This window comes from Chelon labrosus, assembly GCF_963514085.1.
Source record: "Chelon labrosus genome assembly, chromosome: 13".
NCBI lineage: Eukaryota > Metazoa > Chordata > Actinopteri > Mugiliformes > Mugilidae > Chelon > Chelon labrosus.
Genome location: NC_140346.1, coordinates 8,817,625 through 8,835,435, shown reverse-complemented (window position 1 = coordinate 8,835,435; position 17,811 = coordinate 8,817,625). Strand labels below are relative to the sequence as shown.

Sequence of the window (17,811 nt, the reverse complement as noted above, 5' to 3'; positions counted from 1 at the left end):
GTGGTGTCTGGGACTCTTCACAGGGCAACTCTCACTCACCTTAGGACACATGAAATATGTATAATGGGAATATTTGTAGTGTTGTTTCTGTGGTTAAGTTGTTTGTATTGGTGTGGCAGCGGACAAATAAGTGAAGTGAATACGTGAAAGTCATTCACTGCCTACCTGTGGCATGCCAGACATCTTGAAAATGGTAGTGAGAGAAAACACCACCTGTGTATAGGAGGATGACTCACGAGCCTCCATGTGTAAATAGTTGGCACAGTCCTCACTCAGTCTTTTAAGACATTCCTCTTCATGTTCTGTAAGTTCCTCTCCCTCAGTCACATGACCAGCGAAGCGGTGCAGAAGGTGGTAGGTATCCTTGATGGCCTGGCTAGGCTCAGGGGCTTTGTAGGAACCTTCCCAGATTATCTTTTCCAGCAGACTCAAGCCCATCCTGTTTAGGATCTTGTTTCCTGAAAGATAGTTAAAAAAATCTGTCTTGAAATTTGTTCTATATGGTTGTGATCCTTACTGCAAAAGATAAATTGTTCTTCTTTGTTGTTTTTGTATTCCTGCATCTCTTCTTTTACAGTCCATTCAGGACCTAGTGGACTGAAAGAAGCCCACATGTGCCACCTGAAGACTGTCCTGTGCTTTCTTTGACTGTATGTACCTCCATGTAGTGATTCTGTTGAACCCAACCTGACCAGGATAAAGGACTGGACCCTAACATCTCTTCCACTGGCTTTCTCTCATGATCTTTCTGCTTATGAAACTGAAAATTCTGTAATGGTGAGACACATGAGGGGAAAACCTGATGTGTCTGAGCCCAGTACCAGCCATGTCCACCATGGGTTTCCTCCACATGCTCATCGCTGTACGCTGTGCACACAAACACACTCAGAGCTCTCCTGAACTTTGTCTTCTCACTGTGAAAGTCTGACTTGGAGAAGAGTTTGAAGGCATCGTTGAGTTCTGGCACTACACCAATGACCCCATTCCGGCCTTCATCCAACCAGTGAATGGCATTGTTCCAAAATGGAGCCAGAGTCTGGAATAAATGTTGGTTTTACAAGACAGTCAGTAGTTTGTTGATAACATAAGAATATTCTGTAGATTAAGAACATATATCAGTAATTGGGATTCGATATGTAAGTGGTCAATACAACAACAACACATTTGCAGTGATGTAATGGAGTACCTTGGTTTATTAAGGATAATTTTATGTGCCATATTTACTCAAGTGAAGTTCAACAAAATATATATTACACACAATATACAGATGGAAGAGACATAAACAATTGTGTGTACAACTGCACTGCAGGAATCAACCCCACCCTGTCCCTTCCTTGCTCCAAGATAGGCGTGGAACTGCAGTGAAATTTAATAGTTGTGAACACTATAGTGATTCAGTCAGTGACTCCTGCCCTTTGTGGGATCACCAGCATTATTGCCTATGGCAAGCAGAGTGCCGTTGGGTAGTTTAATTAATATTTTATTTTGTTTTATTTATTTTTTTTGGTTTAGCTTTGTACTGTTATTGGTTTTAATGTAGAATATTTTCTTTGGTGGCTGACTCATTGGCTCACTCCCCATTGGGTTAACTCATGCTAGAGTATAATGTGACTTATCAGACAGTTATTTAAATGGAACTCTTCAAGACAGCTTCTTTGGCATCAGCTTCTGGCAGCAACAGGAATAATGTAACGTCTAAGAATAATCACATGACCACAGATGTATAGTATATTTTATTTAAATGGCACAGCAGCAAACAGCAATTCTATAAGAAAAATGCTTTATTACAATGTAGTAAAGTAAAGTAGACTAAATCATGAATCAGACACATTTCTTCCTTACTGGTTTAATTCAAATATTTCAATTATTGCCTCTTGTTGTGTTTCTTTTCACTTGCATTTGTATTATAGAAGAAGAGTCTTTTTCCAACATTAGCAATCAAATTTTAGACATTTTTCAGTCTGCCAGCATGTAACATGCAAAGGTGTGTAACATTTTGTTAACCAGTGTGTTAACACGTTTTATTTCTGTTATCATTTGCTGCTGTATTACCTGTTGTGATCTGCACGATTTCAATTTCTAGAATACTAGATTAGATTAGATTAGATTATACTTTATTTATCCCACAACAGGGAAATTCACCCGTTACAGCAGCAGAAAGTGTAATATACACCACGGAATTTGAATAGCTTAAGCTAAATCTAAAAGTTTAAGCAGGGAGTTTGCTTAAGAAATAATTTCCTGAATTTCTGAAGACATATGTGTCTGCTCAAAAATCTCATCAATCTCACCTCAACACCAAAAATCCCCTTTTCTCAGCAATCAGAATCACAAATCAGAATCATTCAGATTTCTGATTTGTGCCAAATGAAGCATATTTTTGTGTGTGTGTGTGTGTGTGGGGGGGGGGGGTTAAGGATTTTCACAAAATAATGCACAGTTATATAGCCAGTTCATTGCTGACTAACAACTAACATTGCTTGCTCTGCTCTAAATCAGATTCAGTCTGAAGTTCAGTCGTACTGGACCATGGGGTGATCACACCAGGGAGGCAGGCAGGAGAGTTTCTCCTCAGTGGATGTTTCGATGGGCCAGCCCCAGGCCTTGAAGAATCCAGTCAGGTTCATCCCCACTTTCTGGGAGAAAGTCTCAGCATACAGGTTCATCTTTCCTGTGTTGTCACTGGGGAAGTTGCTCATGTCGTGGTAAGCAGCAAACACCTTCTTAAAGGCATCCCAGCCAAACCTTTCCTGGAGCTATGTGGCAAGAGAAAAGGGTAGAGATATATGTGAACAGAATGAGAGGAGGGATGATGGAGGAACTGAATCCTATCACAGAAATAAAAAAATAAATTACTGCGACAAACTAGAAAAGTTGTAAGAAGGTATTTTGGCCACACAGAGATAGAGGTGGGAGAATTTCATGTTCTCTTGTGTTTATACTGATTGAATGTCACCAGACACTGAGTGTGGTTGCAGAGTAAATAGGGAAAAGTTCCCTTAACCTCTAAGAGCACACAGTCCTCATATGTCCAACCGAAAAATGAGATGTGACATTGGTATAAAACACAGAACAAGATCTGATTATGCATGACTGCTGGAGGGCGACTTTAACGCTGCTGATATTGTGTAGGTCTCCCTTGTGCCTCCAAAACAGTTCTGACACATCAGAGAATGGACATGGGCCTTCTGAGGGTGATTTGTATCTAAACCAGGAAGGAACTCAGATCTTATGGTTCATTTCCTTTCCGTAAGTTTCATCAATCTTTTTTTGGGGGTTGAATATTATATGTTGACCATATTTTTGATTTGCAAATATAGATGCTGGTTTTGCTGGTGTCTCCCTTTAGCTGGGTAGTTTAGATTAGCTCATGCCATTAGCCCAGTTAGTCAGGTCTAGCCATCTACTGATGGCCTGAGATGAGGCTAAAATGTAACATCACTGAAGCAATTCTGGACTAAAGAATCCTTTTTCTACAGAATGTAATATGCAGTCATTTTCTCTCACCTGCAAGTATGTCTCAAGAGCCACAAACACTTCCCAGCTGCTGAGTTTCCTGCCTCCCTCCACATACTCCTCTATACGATGCTGCCGTTTTGTTTCGGTCAGATTTGGATGGGCCTGCATTTATCATTGCAGCATGTTTATAAAGGAAAAATAATGAGATGGAGAAACAATATGATTATACATATGTAAATATTTACTAAGTGGTTGCAATGTGTAGTCACACACCTAGAGACTGTTGTAGTTCATTACAATTTACCATTACTGTAGTAAATTACTCCACCTGTGCTCTGTTGACCTTCAGCACCTCTTCATGCACATACACTGACCACAGGTTACATGTGGCCTCAGTGGTGTGAGGTGGGAACTCCCAGCAGTCTCTCTGTTGGTTATGTCCCAGTTCATGAGTTTCTCCCCAAAGACCTTTGGTCCTGGCATCGTTTGGTTTGACCAGCTCATCCGCTATAGATGAGTGCATCATGATGGGATAGCCTGAATGCATCCAACCTGGATGGAGGAGACACAGCTCAATCTGGGTTGTCTGAGTGTAATCGTGGTTAAAACTAGTAGTAAAGCACTTTTTTTTGGACAGCACAATTAAAACATTTTCTTGAATGTGTGAGAATGAGACAGAAAACACACATACCTGCAGAAATCTGAACATCTGCTACAATGCGCTCTTTACGGGGAAATTTCCGAGGGATGACAGCCAGATCAGCAATACCCTCCATGATGCCATTCCAGAGGGTTGCCACCTCATCAGGACGTTCCAGGTCCCTAACAACATCTGATGGTACAGTGAGGATGATGTTGTCAAACTCCAGCTCTGCCCAGGGTGAAGGAGCTACGCGCAGCACTGACCAATCAGCTGCTGTTGTCACACCTGAAGGGAAGCATGTAGATACTGCGGTATAATAAACTCAGAGCTTTGAAATATTGTAATTACTCATCAGCACTGTAGACAAATCATAAGGGAGGAGACAAGGAGCCAAAGCCTCTTTCTCTGGTCTCCACATCTGATCTCATTTGTCCCATCCACTCAACACCTTTTCATCTTGTTGGTTCCACTGACCCTTTAGCATCTAGTCAGGCTTTGTTTCTGAACTGCATGACCAGAAACACAGTGACCAATAACATAGCATATTAATAAAGCACATTTTGTAGATTCTCAACACATCTTTTCAACATCAAAACCTCTTTCATGCAAGGTGAACAGACGGTGACACAGGCTTACCAGACTTGTAATAAGGTGCACACACAGCTGTCTGCACTATGACCTCTGCCTCCTCCACATATGTGTCAGGTGGAGCCACCAGGTAGATGAGTCCCCCCCACAGGTTCTGCACCTGCATCACCTCTGAGGTAACAGGAAATCGCTCCAGAACACATGGTGCTCTCTTCAACTCTTCAGCCTTCAGGAAGTCACTTTGACAGCCTATCTGAACCTGAGGATGACGTTAGAAATGTACATTTAAAACCTGTATAATTCTATGGTGCAGTATGATTGATGTTCATAGATGTATTTATGTAATAAACTGTTGATGAGATGCATTAAATAGAGGAATAACAATAGATTAATAGCAGTTGGCAAGACAGCTAAATTTACAGAGGGCGCATTTTCCAGAACATTCACATTTTCAGTCAGTACGAGACTAAAGAAGACAGATTTCTATAATGCAAATAGAGGTGACCCCAAACGGTAATACCTGTCTTCATTTTGAAAGGTATCCCTCTCTTTTCAAGTATCCTTTTCCTGTTTTTTGAGGAAAGTACATTCAAAACTGTTGATAGGGGAACTACTGTTCTACTGCTCACCCATATAACTTTTGTGTAATTTGTAGTCAGTCAGGAGATATTTAGATCTGCATATATCCATATAATGGGAGTGACTGGGGCACCGAAACACAACCTCTAAATAACGCATTATCTGCAGCGAAACTAGTTCATTTCACCAATATTTTGTTACTGTACGCTAGTGCTATTCCCCGTACAGTCCGGAGTTACCTGTTATCATCATCAGATGTCTTGTCACCTAATGCGTTACATAGAGGCTGCGTTTCCGTGCTCCAGTCACTCCCGCTATATATATGCATCTAAATATCTCCCGAACGACTACGAACCACACAAAAGTTATATGGGTGAGTAAACAATTGTGTTTTATGCCAGAAATAGGGTCCAGCTTGTAAAAAGCAGTAGTTCCCCTTTAAGTCCACAAAGAGATATTATTCATCTTCAGTTTGATATTTTGTGGACATTAAAGGACTCTGTGCAGTTTGACGATGTAGGTCATAAAGTTAAGATTTTAATATTCATAATATATCTACTATATCAATACGGAGCCATGCAAACATTTTAGGCACTTTCACATCTTGTTTTCCTGTCAGTCACACCACCATGAGGGAGGCGTGAGTTACAATGATTTTGCAGAATAACAATGACCCCCGAACATACAGCCAGAGGATGTAGGTCCATAAGCCCTTTGAGATGCATTTCAGTTTCATACAGTGGTCGCCAAAATTATTAGAACCTGAAAGATCTGAAAATATTGAACCTTTTTTTTGTCTCCAAAACATGATTTAATGTCATAATGTTCATGAAGCCTGCAGATGGTTGCACTGAGCACAACAAATATCAGATTAATTAAATCCTACTGTTTATGTCCACCTTTAACTTCAGTATTTGGTATGTCCACCTTTTGTAGTAGTTACAGCAGTACATCTCTCTGGCATAGTGTCAATATATTTCCTGAGAACTTCAACACTAATGTTATCCCATGCCCTTTATAACTCAAGCCAAAGGCTTTCCTTTGAGTGTATAATAGATCTGTTAATTTCCCCATTGTGGGTAAAATAAAGGTTTTTTATTCTTATTTTCCAACTTGGGGGTTGAGGTCCAGACTTTGAGTCCAGACTCCCATATGGTACTCCGTGCCTCACCAGACTGTTGTGGTAAACTTTCTTAATGATGCCATAAATTTTCACCAAGTCACCTGTTCCTAAGGCTGAAATGGCACCCCACTCCATAATACTACTTCCTCCGTGTTTAACTGTTGGCAGGAGACACTCATTTTTATATCTCTCCTCCTCTCTCCTTTGAACATACACTCTTTGTTGTCATACTGTTCAACTTGAACTAATCAGTCCATAACACTTTATACCAATCTTCCTTTGTCCATTTATTGTGTTCTTTTGCAAATTTCAGACGTTTCACACTCTTTTAATAATGGTTTCTGTGCTGCTATTCTGCCAACAATTCTTTCCTCACCCAGTTTTGGGCGCACAGTTCTTGCGAAATACTTTTGCACCATTAGTCATTGTGGTGTTGATAGGCAAGATAGGCCTGGTACATTCAATGGAATCACACAGCAGTGTCCCAAGACAAGATCAACATCAGTTTAACCATGATCAAACCTGACAATGATTACACAAGTAATTTGGCTCCTTCTGTGAAGGAACATGCTGTTGTGACATTGACAGTAAATTAGGTCTGGGAAACTTACTTAAATCTTCCTATGATGGCTCTCTTCTATGGTTTATAGAGCATAATGATGGCTTTCTAGCTTTGTCATCCACTTTATCTGTAGTTTAATGGCCATTTCAACAAAAACAACTGAAAACTCATAAACATGCTAAGTGTTCTAATAATTTTGTCCATCACTTTAGATTAATGGACTTGACTTGATGTTCAAATTTAGCAGAATGTTGACATGATCACAGTAAACTTTGATTTAATGTCCTGTACCATCCATCTCTTGTTCACCATCTTTTCTGGTAAGATCATGTAGGTCCTCATGCCAGGAGAGAGGTACAGACCGGTACTGATCCACTCCTCATTTTCTGACACACAAACAGAGCAACAAATGTTATATTGAGGTGTATGTAAATTAGATATAATAAAAGTGTTACCTTTCCATATTAATGCAATGCAATATCACTGTGAGGACAAATAATTCAGAAGTTATTTCACACAATTCTTCACAACACTGTGGTCTGACCTGCTGTTTGTGCATTTATCCTGATCCTTTGGTTGTAGACAACAGCCTTCGCAGGGATTTGCTTGACGATGTAGGGCAGTAGGGCATCTGGATCTGGACAAACATTATATAGGTCTTTCACCAGAGAGAGAAGAAAGTGGTCCTGGGGACTCCTCACAGGGTTGTTCTCACTCACCTGGAATGTATCGTTATTTAAAAAAAAAACAGACAATGACATCAAATGAGGTGCAGGTTAGAGGAATTGAATGGAATATATGCAGTAATGGTGCATAAATTATTCAGCTCCCTGGCCCTCCTAAAAGTCACTTACCTACTCACAATTTCACATTTACTGCCACCCTTTCACCACCAAGAACATTCTTGTCCCTGGAGGCAAATTGTGGCCCTAAGAGAGAGGATCTAGTTGCCTATTCACCATACAAGCAGTAAAATTCGTAAAACAACATATTGCCCACCTGTGGCATGTCACTGCACTTTAAGATGTCAATGAGGATGTCCCGCACTTGAGTGTAGGAGAAACTATCAAAAGCCTTCATGGTCAAGACTTGGGCACAATCCATCCCCAGTTTTTGAAGGTGCTTCTCCTCCTTCTCAGAAAGTTTGTTGCCGTGGATAACGTGACCAGCGACACGTTGCAGACGATAGCGGAAGTGCTTGTCTCTTGTGGCCTGGCTTTTCACACAGGCCTCATAGAGACCATTACCGATTGTGTCCACCAACAAGCTCAAGCCCAGTTTGTTCAGGATCCTGTTTCCTGAAACACAGGAGACACACAAACCTGACTTGATTTCTGCTCTGCATAATTCAGGTCAAATTAACTCAGGTACCAGCACTTAAAAATCCCAAACAGCCCAGATTGTGTTGGCATGCACCTTATTAGCAAACAGAACTACAAGACCCATTTAGGACATGTTTAAGGCTGTTTTAGCTTATCCCAGAATACAGATAGCATATAAATACCAACATATACCTGTGAAAAAACATCCCAACCAGTGACAGATCAATACTTCTTTCTTTTTTTTAAAGAGAGACCTAACACCTGTCTTTAAACATTCTGTAGCCAACTGGCCAATCAATGTACAGGAGAGAATATTTTTAAAAAACAATATATATGTGTGATTCAAATTCCCAAACATTCATTATTCAGATGGACTGAGGTATTAGACTTATTGACACACAAACTGCCACTTTACCCAGTCTAATCTGACACCACCAGTTGTTCTGCCGCCTTTGCAAGTGCAGTGTGACAGTTTTATAGATGGTAGACACATTACTCATTGCAAATCAGTAATCTGCGCTCATATTTTGACCCTGGTTGCCCTTGACTGACTTGGTTGGGTGATATGATCTGCTAGAGACTGCAAAAATGGATGTCAGACATATTTTGGGTGAACAGGGTTTGGCAAAACTGTCTGATGTGCAGTTTTATTTTGCAATGAGTGCTGCTATGACAGAATGAATTATGATAAATTTGTAGGTGTGTTGCTTATCTGTAAAATATAAATTTTACCTACGTAAGCATTTTTTACAGAACTGTAATCACCTCTGCTGTTTCACTGTATTCTTTATGCATAAAGCGATAAATTGTGGCGAGAAAAGTAAACACTGCCAAATCAGCTATTCTTTGAGATCAGTTACACCACAGGAAGTAGACTGCGCCCTACTTGATGTCTCTGTCTTCATGTCACTGTTGAGGTACAGTAGGCTAACCATGTTGTTGTAGCTGCTTCAAAGATGCATTTTTAAGAAACTAATATGTAAAAGATGATTGTGTGCCCGTAAATAAACACATTTCTAAATGATTTCTAAATAGTTAGGTCCCTGTATGTTTGGACACTGACATATTTTTTCTCATTCTGACTGCTTACAAAACATATTTAAGTTACAGTTATATAATGAATATGGGCTTCAGACACAGACTCCCTGCTTTAATTCAACAAGTTAAAAGAAATGGTTAAAAATCAAATGTTTAGTGACTTCCACCATTTTTATACAGGAGCCCAAATGGAATTGGACAGATTAACTTAATCAGAAACCACTAGCCTTCTCCATGCAGCTGATGTGAGCTGATAACCACGTTTGTTTGTGGTTTCCCCCAGCTTGAGCTATGTATTCTTTCTATACATTGTATGAAGGTGTTGAAGGTATGGCCTTCACCAACCCACCCCACAACCACCATTGGATTAACCTTTACTAGTGTCTTTTTTAAAACTGTTTATGTTTCAAGTTGTATTTGCTTCCCTGTGACAGGTGAGTGTCTAGTATAACATCATATACACATGTGCTTTATATTATCATGCCAGTGAACTTGCCGGACTGTTGGAACTCAACATCTTTTGGTGCATCATCATACCTGAGAAATCTGTTAATGGATTTTGCCCCTGGTGTGTCTGAGCCCAGTACCAGGAGTGTCCACCAATCAGCAGGCCTCCTCCCTCTGCCACAAAGTCTTGGATTTCCTCCACATGCTCATCGCTGTACGCCGTGCACACAAACACACTCAGGTCTTTCCTGAATTCTGTCTTCTCACACTTGAGACCAGAGTCGGTGAAAATGTTGACTGCTGGAGCAAAACCAACGACTCCATCCCGCCCTTGGTCCAGCCAGTGAACAGCATTGTTCCAAAATGAAGCCAGTGTCTGGAATAAAAAGAGCTAATTTAAAGCTGAGACCATGGTTAAATAAGTCGTATGCAGCATTACTTAGCACAATGCAGGGAACAACTAAAAGACACCTTAATTTAATATGTAGACTAACAAATGAGAAAATTTATCATATTTTACTCTCTGTCTATAACATGGCTGTATTTTAGATTATAGACCAACATGTTTTCATTGTGTACTAGTTTGCAGTTAAGAGCTGACTGACTCAAACTTCACCTCCATGTTCATGAAGCTCTCATGCGTTGCCACAATGACCCGTCCCCGCCCATAGTATGCTCCTGCCAGGAACGCCCGTCCATCGGCGGTGGTCCCAATGGGGAAGGATAGAGGGCCATGAACTAGAACCTCAGAAGCTGCAAAATCTCCCTGGAGGTTAAACTCTAAAATCCCTTTGAGTAAGAACTCCAAGTCCTCCTCAAAATTTTTACCAATACTGTATGAAGAAGAGAGAGGAAAACCCACATGGGTGATAATGGTGAAGCAAGAAGGAGAACACAATGCACGCTGTAATTAAACATAGGAGGGCCACACGTATGGCACATTTTTCAGAGAAATAGAAAAACTGCAACTTTAAATCAAAGAGAAGTATACACGTACTCTATAGTCTTCCAATGGGATGGGATTTCTGGGTAAACAGGCAGGTTCTCTGCTGCTCCATAACCTGTTCCAAAGTAGATGCCAGCCACTCCTGCTACTTTATTCCCGGGAAACTGGAGAAATGGGTTCTCATTGCTGTGACTTGAAGCCCAGTACCACGCTTGCCCCCCTATCAGCACTCCTCCTCCAGCTTTCAGAAATGCCACCAGGTCTTTTGGGTCTGAACCCACACTGTAGGCATCTGTCACATACACACCAACTCCTGGATTGTCACTAATACCCCCCACAACTTCTACTTGGAAGCTGGATCTACTGATGTGATCAGCGACCCACTTGATATTTTTGTGCACCCCTACAGAGATGTTTTCAGATCCATCTCCTCTCAGCCAGGTCAGAGCATTCTCTGTCAGAGCTGGAAAGGGGGTTAGATAGTCTTCATGACCCAAGACCACAACCCTTCCACGGCCGTACAGAGAGGCAGCCATCAGGACCTGACCTTGGCTGTTTATTGCTAAAGGGAAAGCATTGTCTCCAATGAGCACCAGGTTACAGGGAACAGCAGGGCGGCGTAGGTCCAGCCCACTGATACCTCTCATTAGAGAGGTGTAGGCCACTTTGGGATAGGACTGCATAGGCTGGTTGGACATGGTGTGGAGATAAAATGCTCTGAAATTTGGGTGAAGAGGTGGAGGGAGGACAAAAGTGCAGCTGAATGTAAGCTGTTAGTGAGTGAAGTTAAACCCAAGATGGCTGAACTTGTTAGGTTGTCCTGTGAAAACAGAGTTGACACAACTTCAAATATTTTATACATCTATAACAATAAAGATACAACATTAAAATGTCAGTCTAAAACTGGTTTAGAGATGAATAGCAGTACACATCAAGCTTGCAACTTTTATTTTCTTCTAAACACTCCATAAAAACAAAATCATTTTTACCTGAATATCAGTTTGGTTGTCAGGAGATATACTTTCGATCGAAGTACAGCAGTTATCCAAACACAACACTTCCTAAGAGTGTATGTCTGACGAGGGAGAGAAGACAAAGTGAATAGAGAGCACTATTTAAAGAACGAGAGAACATGAGGAGGGACTTCAGTCAACTCAACCCACTTTGACTGGATGATAGATAAGATCACATTCAGAGGCTACTTTCAATAGAGTAAGACTAGAACATGTACAACTCTCAACTGCTGTTTTTATTATATATATATATATAGATTGACTCCATTCATTATCTTCCTTTATAACTTCTTCATGTCTTGCTTTAGTTCTTTCCTGACATGCAGGTTTTTGGCACTGTTTTTTGATTAGATAATAGGTCCTGTGTAACTGAAAAGCCAGTTCCTACTTGTTCACCCTTGCTGAGTAAATGAGATAAAAATCAACCATCTCAAGGACAAGTGTGGGCAAATTCTTGAGTGATGAAACACTGATCAGTTACAACATGAAAACCACTGACAGGAGAAGTAAATAACATTAGTCATGTTGTGACAATACAATGTTCTGCCGGGAAACTTTTGGACCTGGAATTCATGTGGATGTTACTTACGTAGCACCCACCTAGACCAGACACACTCACCCCATAACACTGAAGTATCATAAATTTGCAAAACGTAAACGAACATTGGCTCAAACAGATGGGACTCAGTTTTGTAGTGCACCATCAGTGACACCAGATACTTTCCGTGTCTGGTTAAAAATATTCATGTGCTCACATAAAAAACTAAATGTTCAACACAATATTTTTTAAAATGCAGAAACATTTGTAATTACATTAGCATCTCCCAAGCTCTTGAACCAGGAACATTGGAACAAAATAAGTGGGGGGGGGGGGGGGGGGGACAAGAGGAGAGGGGAGGATAAAAAAAGCAGTTCCCAGACTACACTCCTCTGGGGGAGTACAGTGTGGGACCGGGGGAAAAAAAACCTCAGCAACATAAGCACATATGAGCACACTTTACAACATAAGAACTCAAAACAACTTGCACCGGGGGAGGGGGGAAAGGGGGGTGGAGGTGTTCCAGCACAGACAGGCAGCCATTTGGCTGCGGCCGCGGCTAGTTTCTGTGTTTGGTTAGAGGTTTCATCAACAGGGGCGGACTGACAATCTGTGCGTTCTGGAAAAGTCCAGAACGGCCGTCTAACCGACGGCACAAAAAAAGTCTAATAAAGCGGTATTAACAGCCGACAGCAGAGGGCGCTAATACGATCAATTATACGCTACGTGTAAAAAAAAAAAACTAAGGAAGAAGAGTAGGCCTACATCATTAGACGTGACAATGGCTAGTAGAAAATGTAAGGAGAAAGGTGGATGGGAAAAATTCAAAGAAAAGAGGGCCAAGTCTCTCGAAACTGATGCAGCAAAATGCAAAAAGCTCACAGAGCTTTTTGGTTGCAGTGCAACTGCCAGCAGCAGCAGTAATGTTGTCGGCCTTGACGACCAAAGCAGCACTGCATCACTTAGCCAGAGTGTAGAGGACCAAGTGGAAGCTGAGCCTGAACATCCACAGCCTGGTTATGATGAGGGACAGACAGCAGAGTTCATTTCAAATCAGCGAGAGGTCCTGGTAAGTGCCAACCAGGAGCAGAATAATAGGCTGCCTTTATCCCCATCTTAGCGAATCGCATAGTCAGCTGCTATCAAAATGGGTGTGTATCATGATTATGAAAATTATCGTACCATTTAGCATGTCAGACTTAACGTGTTTAATAATTTCTGTTAATAATTAGGTTAGTTTGAAATATCAAACGCGTCAGAAATTATTCGCGGGTTGACCGCGATTTCACCTCATTGTATATGAGAGGTTGTAGTGAGCTCATTTTTGCTGCTAGGATGAAACTATGGTATTGAATTAAACGGGAAAACATCCATTGGTAGGCCTACCACTTTCAACGTGCTAACAAACAGGGAAGGGGGCTAAATAGTTCACCAAATTTAACCAAAAGTTTGGTGAAGGAAAATCCTAGCTTGCACTGTCTGTCTGTCTTCCATCAGAGTGTAGTTTTTCCAATATGTCTTTCATATTACATTTACTATTGTGGAACTGGCAAAGACCTGGTGGTTGTTTGTGAAAGCTTCACAGACAAAATTGGGGCCTAGTAATTTTCATCATTTCACAGCCTTAATATGAATCAAAAGTGCAATATGACATTGACAAAATATTAAATAGGTTGCTCAATGCTAATTCTTTAACACAAAGCAACATGTATTATATCATCAAGAATAGCTAATAACCTATTTCAATATAATTTCATTTTAAAATAATTTGTTTATTCAGGTTGAAGAGCAGCACAAAAGATGACAGGGAGAGTGCAGGGAAGTGCCAGGATGTCCCAGGATGCTCTACATCACAATATTTCAAACAGCCCAAGTCAGATAGTCACAGCCTGGAAGAATTTTTTTCTTACCACCCTCAGCAAAAGCCTAAAAACCTGTCTCTACAGAGAGTGTTCAGTTGTAAAGATGGTAACAACCGCAAATGGCTCACATACTGTGAGGAGAATCACACGTTATATTGTACAGTTTGTTTAGCATTTGCCAAGCCAGGTGAAACAAATCCCTTCATAAGTGGAATGCAGGACTGGAAGCATGTCAGTCAACGATTAGAGGAGCATGAAAGGAGCAACATGCACAGGCTGTGTGCTGAAGCTTATTTTTTACAGGCATCAAAAGCTGATATAGCCAGTCTGCTTCATGGTCCCCAAGTAGTGGCCCACAGAGATCAAGTGCAGAAGAGACGGCAAGTGTTGGAACGTGTTGTAGACGTAGTTAAGGTCATTGGCAAGAGAGGACTTAGCTACAGAGGGACACAGTCTGAAGCAGCTTACACTCTGGATGACATGAGCATTGATCATGGGAATTTTTTAGAGCTAATCATTCTTCTTGGGAAATATGATGTATGCATGAAAGAACATCTCACAGAGTGCATAGAAAAAAGTAAGAAGATCCATGAAACCCAGGCTAAAGGTCGAGGTTCTGTTGTGACATTTCTGTCAAAAACAACTGTAATCAAAGTCATCTCTACAGTGCAGCAGTTAATTCAGGAGACTATTGCAAAAGAGGTAACTGAAGCTGGGATGTTTTCAGTGCAAATTGACACAACCCAAGACATCACATCTCAAGAACAGTGCTCTATAGTTCTGAGGTATGTCAAAGACACAGTACAGGAAAGGTTTTTTGCAGTGGTGAAATGTGAAGCATCTACTGGACAATATTTTGTTCAGATGCTTACAGATGTGATTGAAAAATGTAAGTTGGAAATCAGCAACTGTGTCAATAATGCCAATGATGGTGCATCAAATATGCAAGGAAAATACAAAGGTTTTTCCACACTGTTGTCCTCTAAAGCGCCAAACCAAGTGCATGTATGGTGCTATGCACATGTGCTAAACTTGGTTATGACTGACACAACTCAAGTGTCCCTCTCCAGTGGATCCTTGTTCTCACTATTGAATGATATTGCTGTCTTTTTTCGTGAGTCATACCAAAGGATGAATGTGTGGGAGCAAGGAAACCAGGACAGTCGACACAAACGCCTTTCCGTTATTGGAGAAACAAGGTGGTGGGCCAAGGATGTTGCTTTGAAGAGGATTTTTGGGTCCTTTGGAAAGCCAGACCAGTGTGTCTACATTGATGTCCTCAGGACACTGGACAGGTGTCAGGGCCAAGAAAACCTGAAAACAACAGCGCGTGTCAAAGCAAAAGGGTACTTGGAGAGTTTACTGAGATATGAAACAGTTCTAACTGTTCAGCTTTTCCTTAGGATTTTTTAAGTCACAACACCACTCTCAAAATACCTGCAGACACATGGTGTAGACATCTTGTCTGCTCATCGAATGGTTCTGACCACCGAAGATGCTCTGAAGAACATGTCAAGAGATTTTGAGTCAGTGAAGAAAGCTGCTGATGTTTTTGTTCAGTGGGCAGAATCAAAACAGTCTGAAAAGGATTGTGACCTTGAACTGGAGGAAATGCTTCCAGAGAAAAGGAGGAGAAAAACAAAGATGATGGCTGGTGAGAAGGCAAGTGATGAAAGCTTCACAAATGCCAACAGTGCCTATGAAGCAAAAGTTCATAACCAGGTGATGGACGCAGTCACAGAGAGCATCCATAGGCGCTTTTTAACCCATGGTTCCCTCTATGTGGACTTGGCTCTCCTTGATCCAAGAAACTTTATAGAAGTTTCTTCAACAGGCTTGCCTGATACTGCATTTCAGGAGATGAGCAAATGCTTGCTCAGGTTTGATAGCAGGGCAACTCCTGCTAATTTGCAAAGTGAGTTAAAGTGTCTGGCAGCCCAATGGCCATGTCTTAAACAATCTGTTGTTGAGGAGTATCAAGTCAGGATTGCAGAGGATGACCCAGATGTTTTGGAAGAGGTAGAAATAAAAAACAGCACCTGCAAATCTTGCAAAGAATGCCCATTGTGTTGCTACCAACTTCTTACACGGTACAACCTCTTGACAGATGCCTATCACATCCTTAGCTTAGGCTACAAATTTCTTCTCACTCTGCCTGTGACACAGGTAGCTTGTGAGAGAAGTTTCTCTGTACTCAAGTACAGAGAAACTTCGCTTAAGGAGCACAAGTTCTCAGGAACACCTGGAAGCATTCATGTTAATGGCCACAGAGAAGGACATCCTCATGTCCCTTGACAATGACCTCATAAAAGACAGAGTTGCTGAGAGTAGTGCCCTTCTCAAGAAACTTTTACTTCCCCAACATTAAATTTGCTTACATTATATTGGAATAGTTTAGAAGTTACAGTATATAGTAAATATTCTCAGTGTAGTTTTGGTATAGGTCTACAATATATCTAATCCCCATGTTCAGATACAGGAAGTAGCCTACTTTATCTCTGAAAGTGTTGTCGGTACTGTTCTCTGTACTGTTTTATAATTACAGGTTTGTGTAATTTTGGGTTTCATTATTTGTATTTTATTTTCAATGCAGATGTAATGGCATTGTACATTTTTAGTTTTTATTTGAAGGCTGAGGCTTCATTAATAAACACAATCCCAATTATCATCATTGTTTTTGAGATGTTACTTGCTGTGAATACCTTGTCTGATAGGCTACAGTATTGTAGCATAGTATCAGGACATCCTGGCTAGTGGCTGTCACGTATGGCTGGGGCGAATGGCCGGATGATGGGCCTATTTGGGAAAAAAGTCCAGGGCTGTTTTTTAGCCCCAGTCTGTCCCTGTTCATCAACCGACACAAAGAACTTTCAATGTTAAATATAATTTTTCCAAATTTGCAATGACAATAATAGCTCTTACACCAGGAACCACAAGAACGCATTTTAAGCCAGGAATCACCTCCTCGATCAGGATGAAACATAAATGCAGAGCACCTTAAGGCTTAAAAGATTGCTCTTGGGTGTCTTCACAATATGTTTTTCATTTGTTGGGGCATTTAGCAGGTAATTGGTTACTAGATCTAAAACAGGGTAACAACAAAATGAATATTTCACTTACATTAATCAAATGACAAGAAAAAAAAGACAAATTATTGATACCATTGATCCTTTTAGCAAGTTTTCCATGTAAAATGTGCTAGAAATGTAAAATTTAAAATGACAAACATGTCATTGCATGTTTATAGACAAGTTTGTCTTTCTCTGGAAAACTAACATATTTTCCTTCTGTGACGATCCCTCCCACTTGCTACATAATTTGATTGCTGGTTTTCAGGTGGAGCTGGGAGGGGTCTGCTGCAAGTACCTGCCCATGTGGGCTCGGTTTCTTAGAAGGGGATAAAGGACGGCCCTTCTCAGTGTCTTTGTCTCTCTCTCAGCCAGGCCTGCTGCATCCTTGTCATCCTGATCCTTTGTTTGGTTTGTTGTACCCTCCAACATTATACTCATTTTCTGAGTATTATAATTTCAGTTGAATTAAATAAACTAATTTGACACATGGGTGTGAGACCACAAACTACTTTTAATAAATTGCTGACTGTGGGTTCCTTCCTTTTCCCTTCTTCTTCATAGTAGATGAGGTCAACTATACATGAGAAAACAAACTCATATTCTATTATTGTATTCTGTGA

The 17,811-nt window shown here is 40.8% G+C and overlaps 2 protein-coding genes across 2 annotated transcripts in view; both read right to left on the bottom strand.

The window, feature by feature from the left end:
- The window catches only part of LOC311497788 (uncharacterized protein), a 46,490-nt gene extending 34,705 nt beyond the window's left edge, over window positions 1-11,785 (bottom strand). The window contains exon 1 of the mRNA XM_084558154.1: window positions 11,697-11,785. The gene's annotated coding sequence lies outside the window, so the exon portion shown is untranslated. The remainder of the gene's footprint in view (window positions 1-11,696) is intronic.
- On the bottom strand, window positions 1,729-7,933 carry LOC311498052 (TRPM8 channel-associated factor homolog). The gene is made up of 7 exons (XM_084558491.1): window positions 7,499-7,933; window positions 7,246-7,340; window positions 4,739-4,949; window positions 4,151-4,387; window positions 3,788-4,011; window positions 3,508-3,621; window positions 1,729-2,756 (listed from the first exon to the last, which is right to left on the bottom strand). The coding sequence occupies exons 1-7, from the start codon at window positions 7,713-7,715 to the stop codon at window positions 2,514-2,516; spliced, it is 1,341 nt and encodes a 446-aa protein (XP_084414617.1). The 5' UTR covers window positions 7,716-7,933; the 3' UTR covers window positions 1,729-2,513.
- Window positions 11,786-17,811: the final 6,026 nt, after the last annotated feature.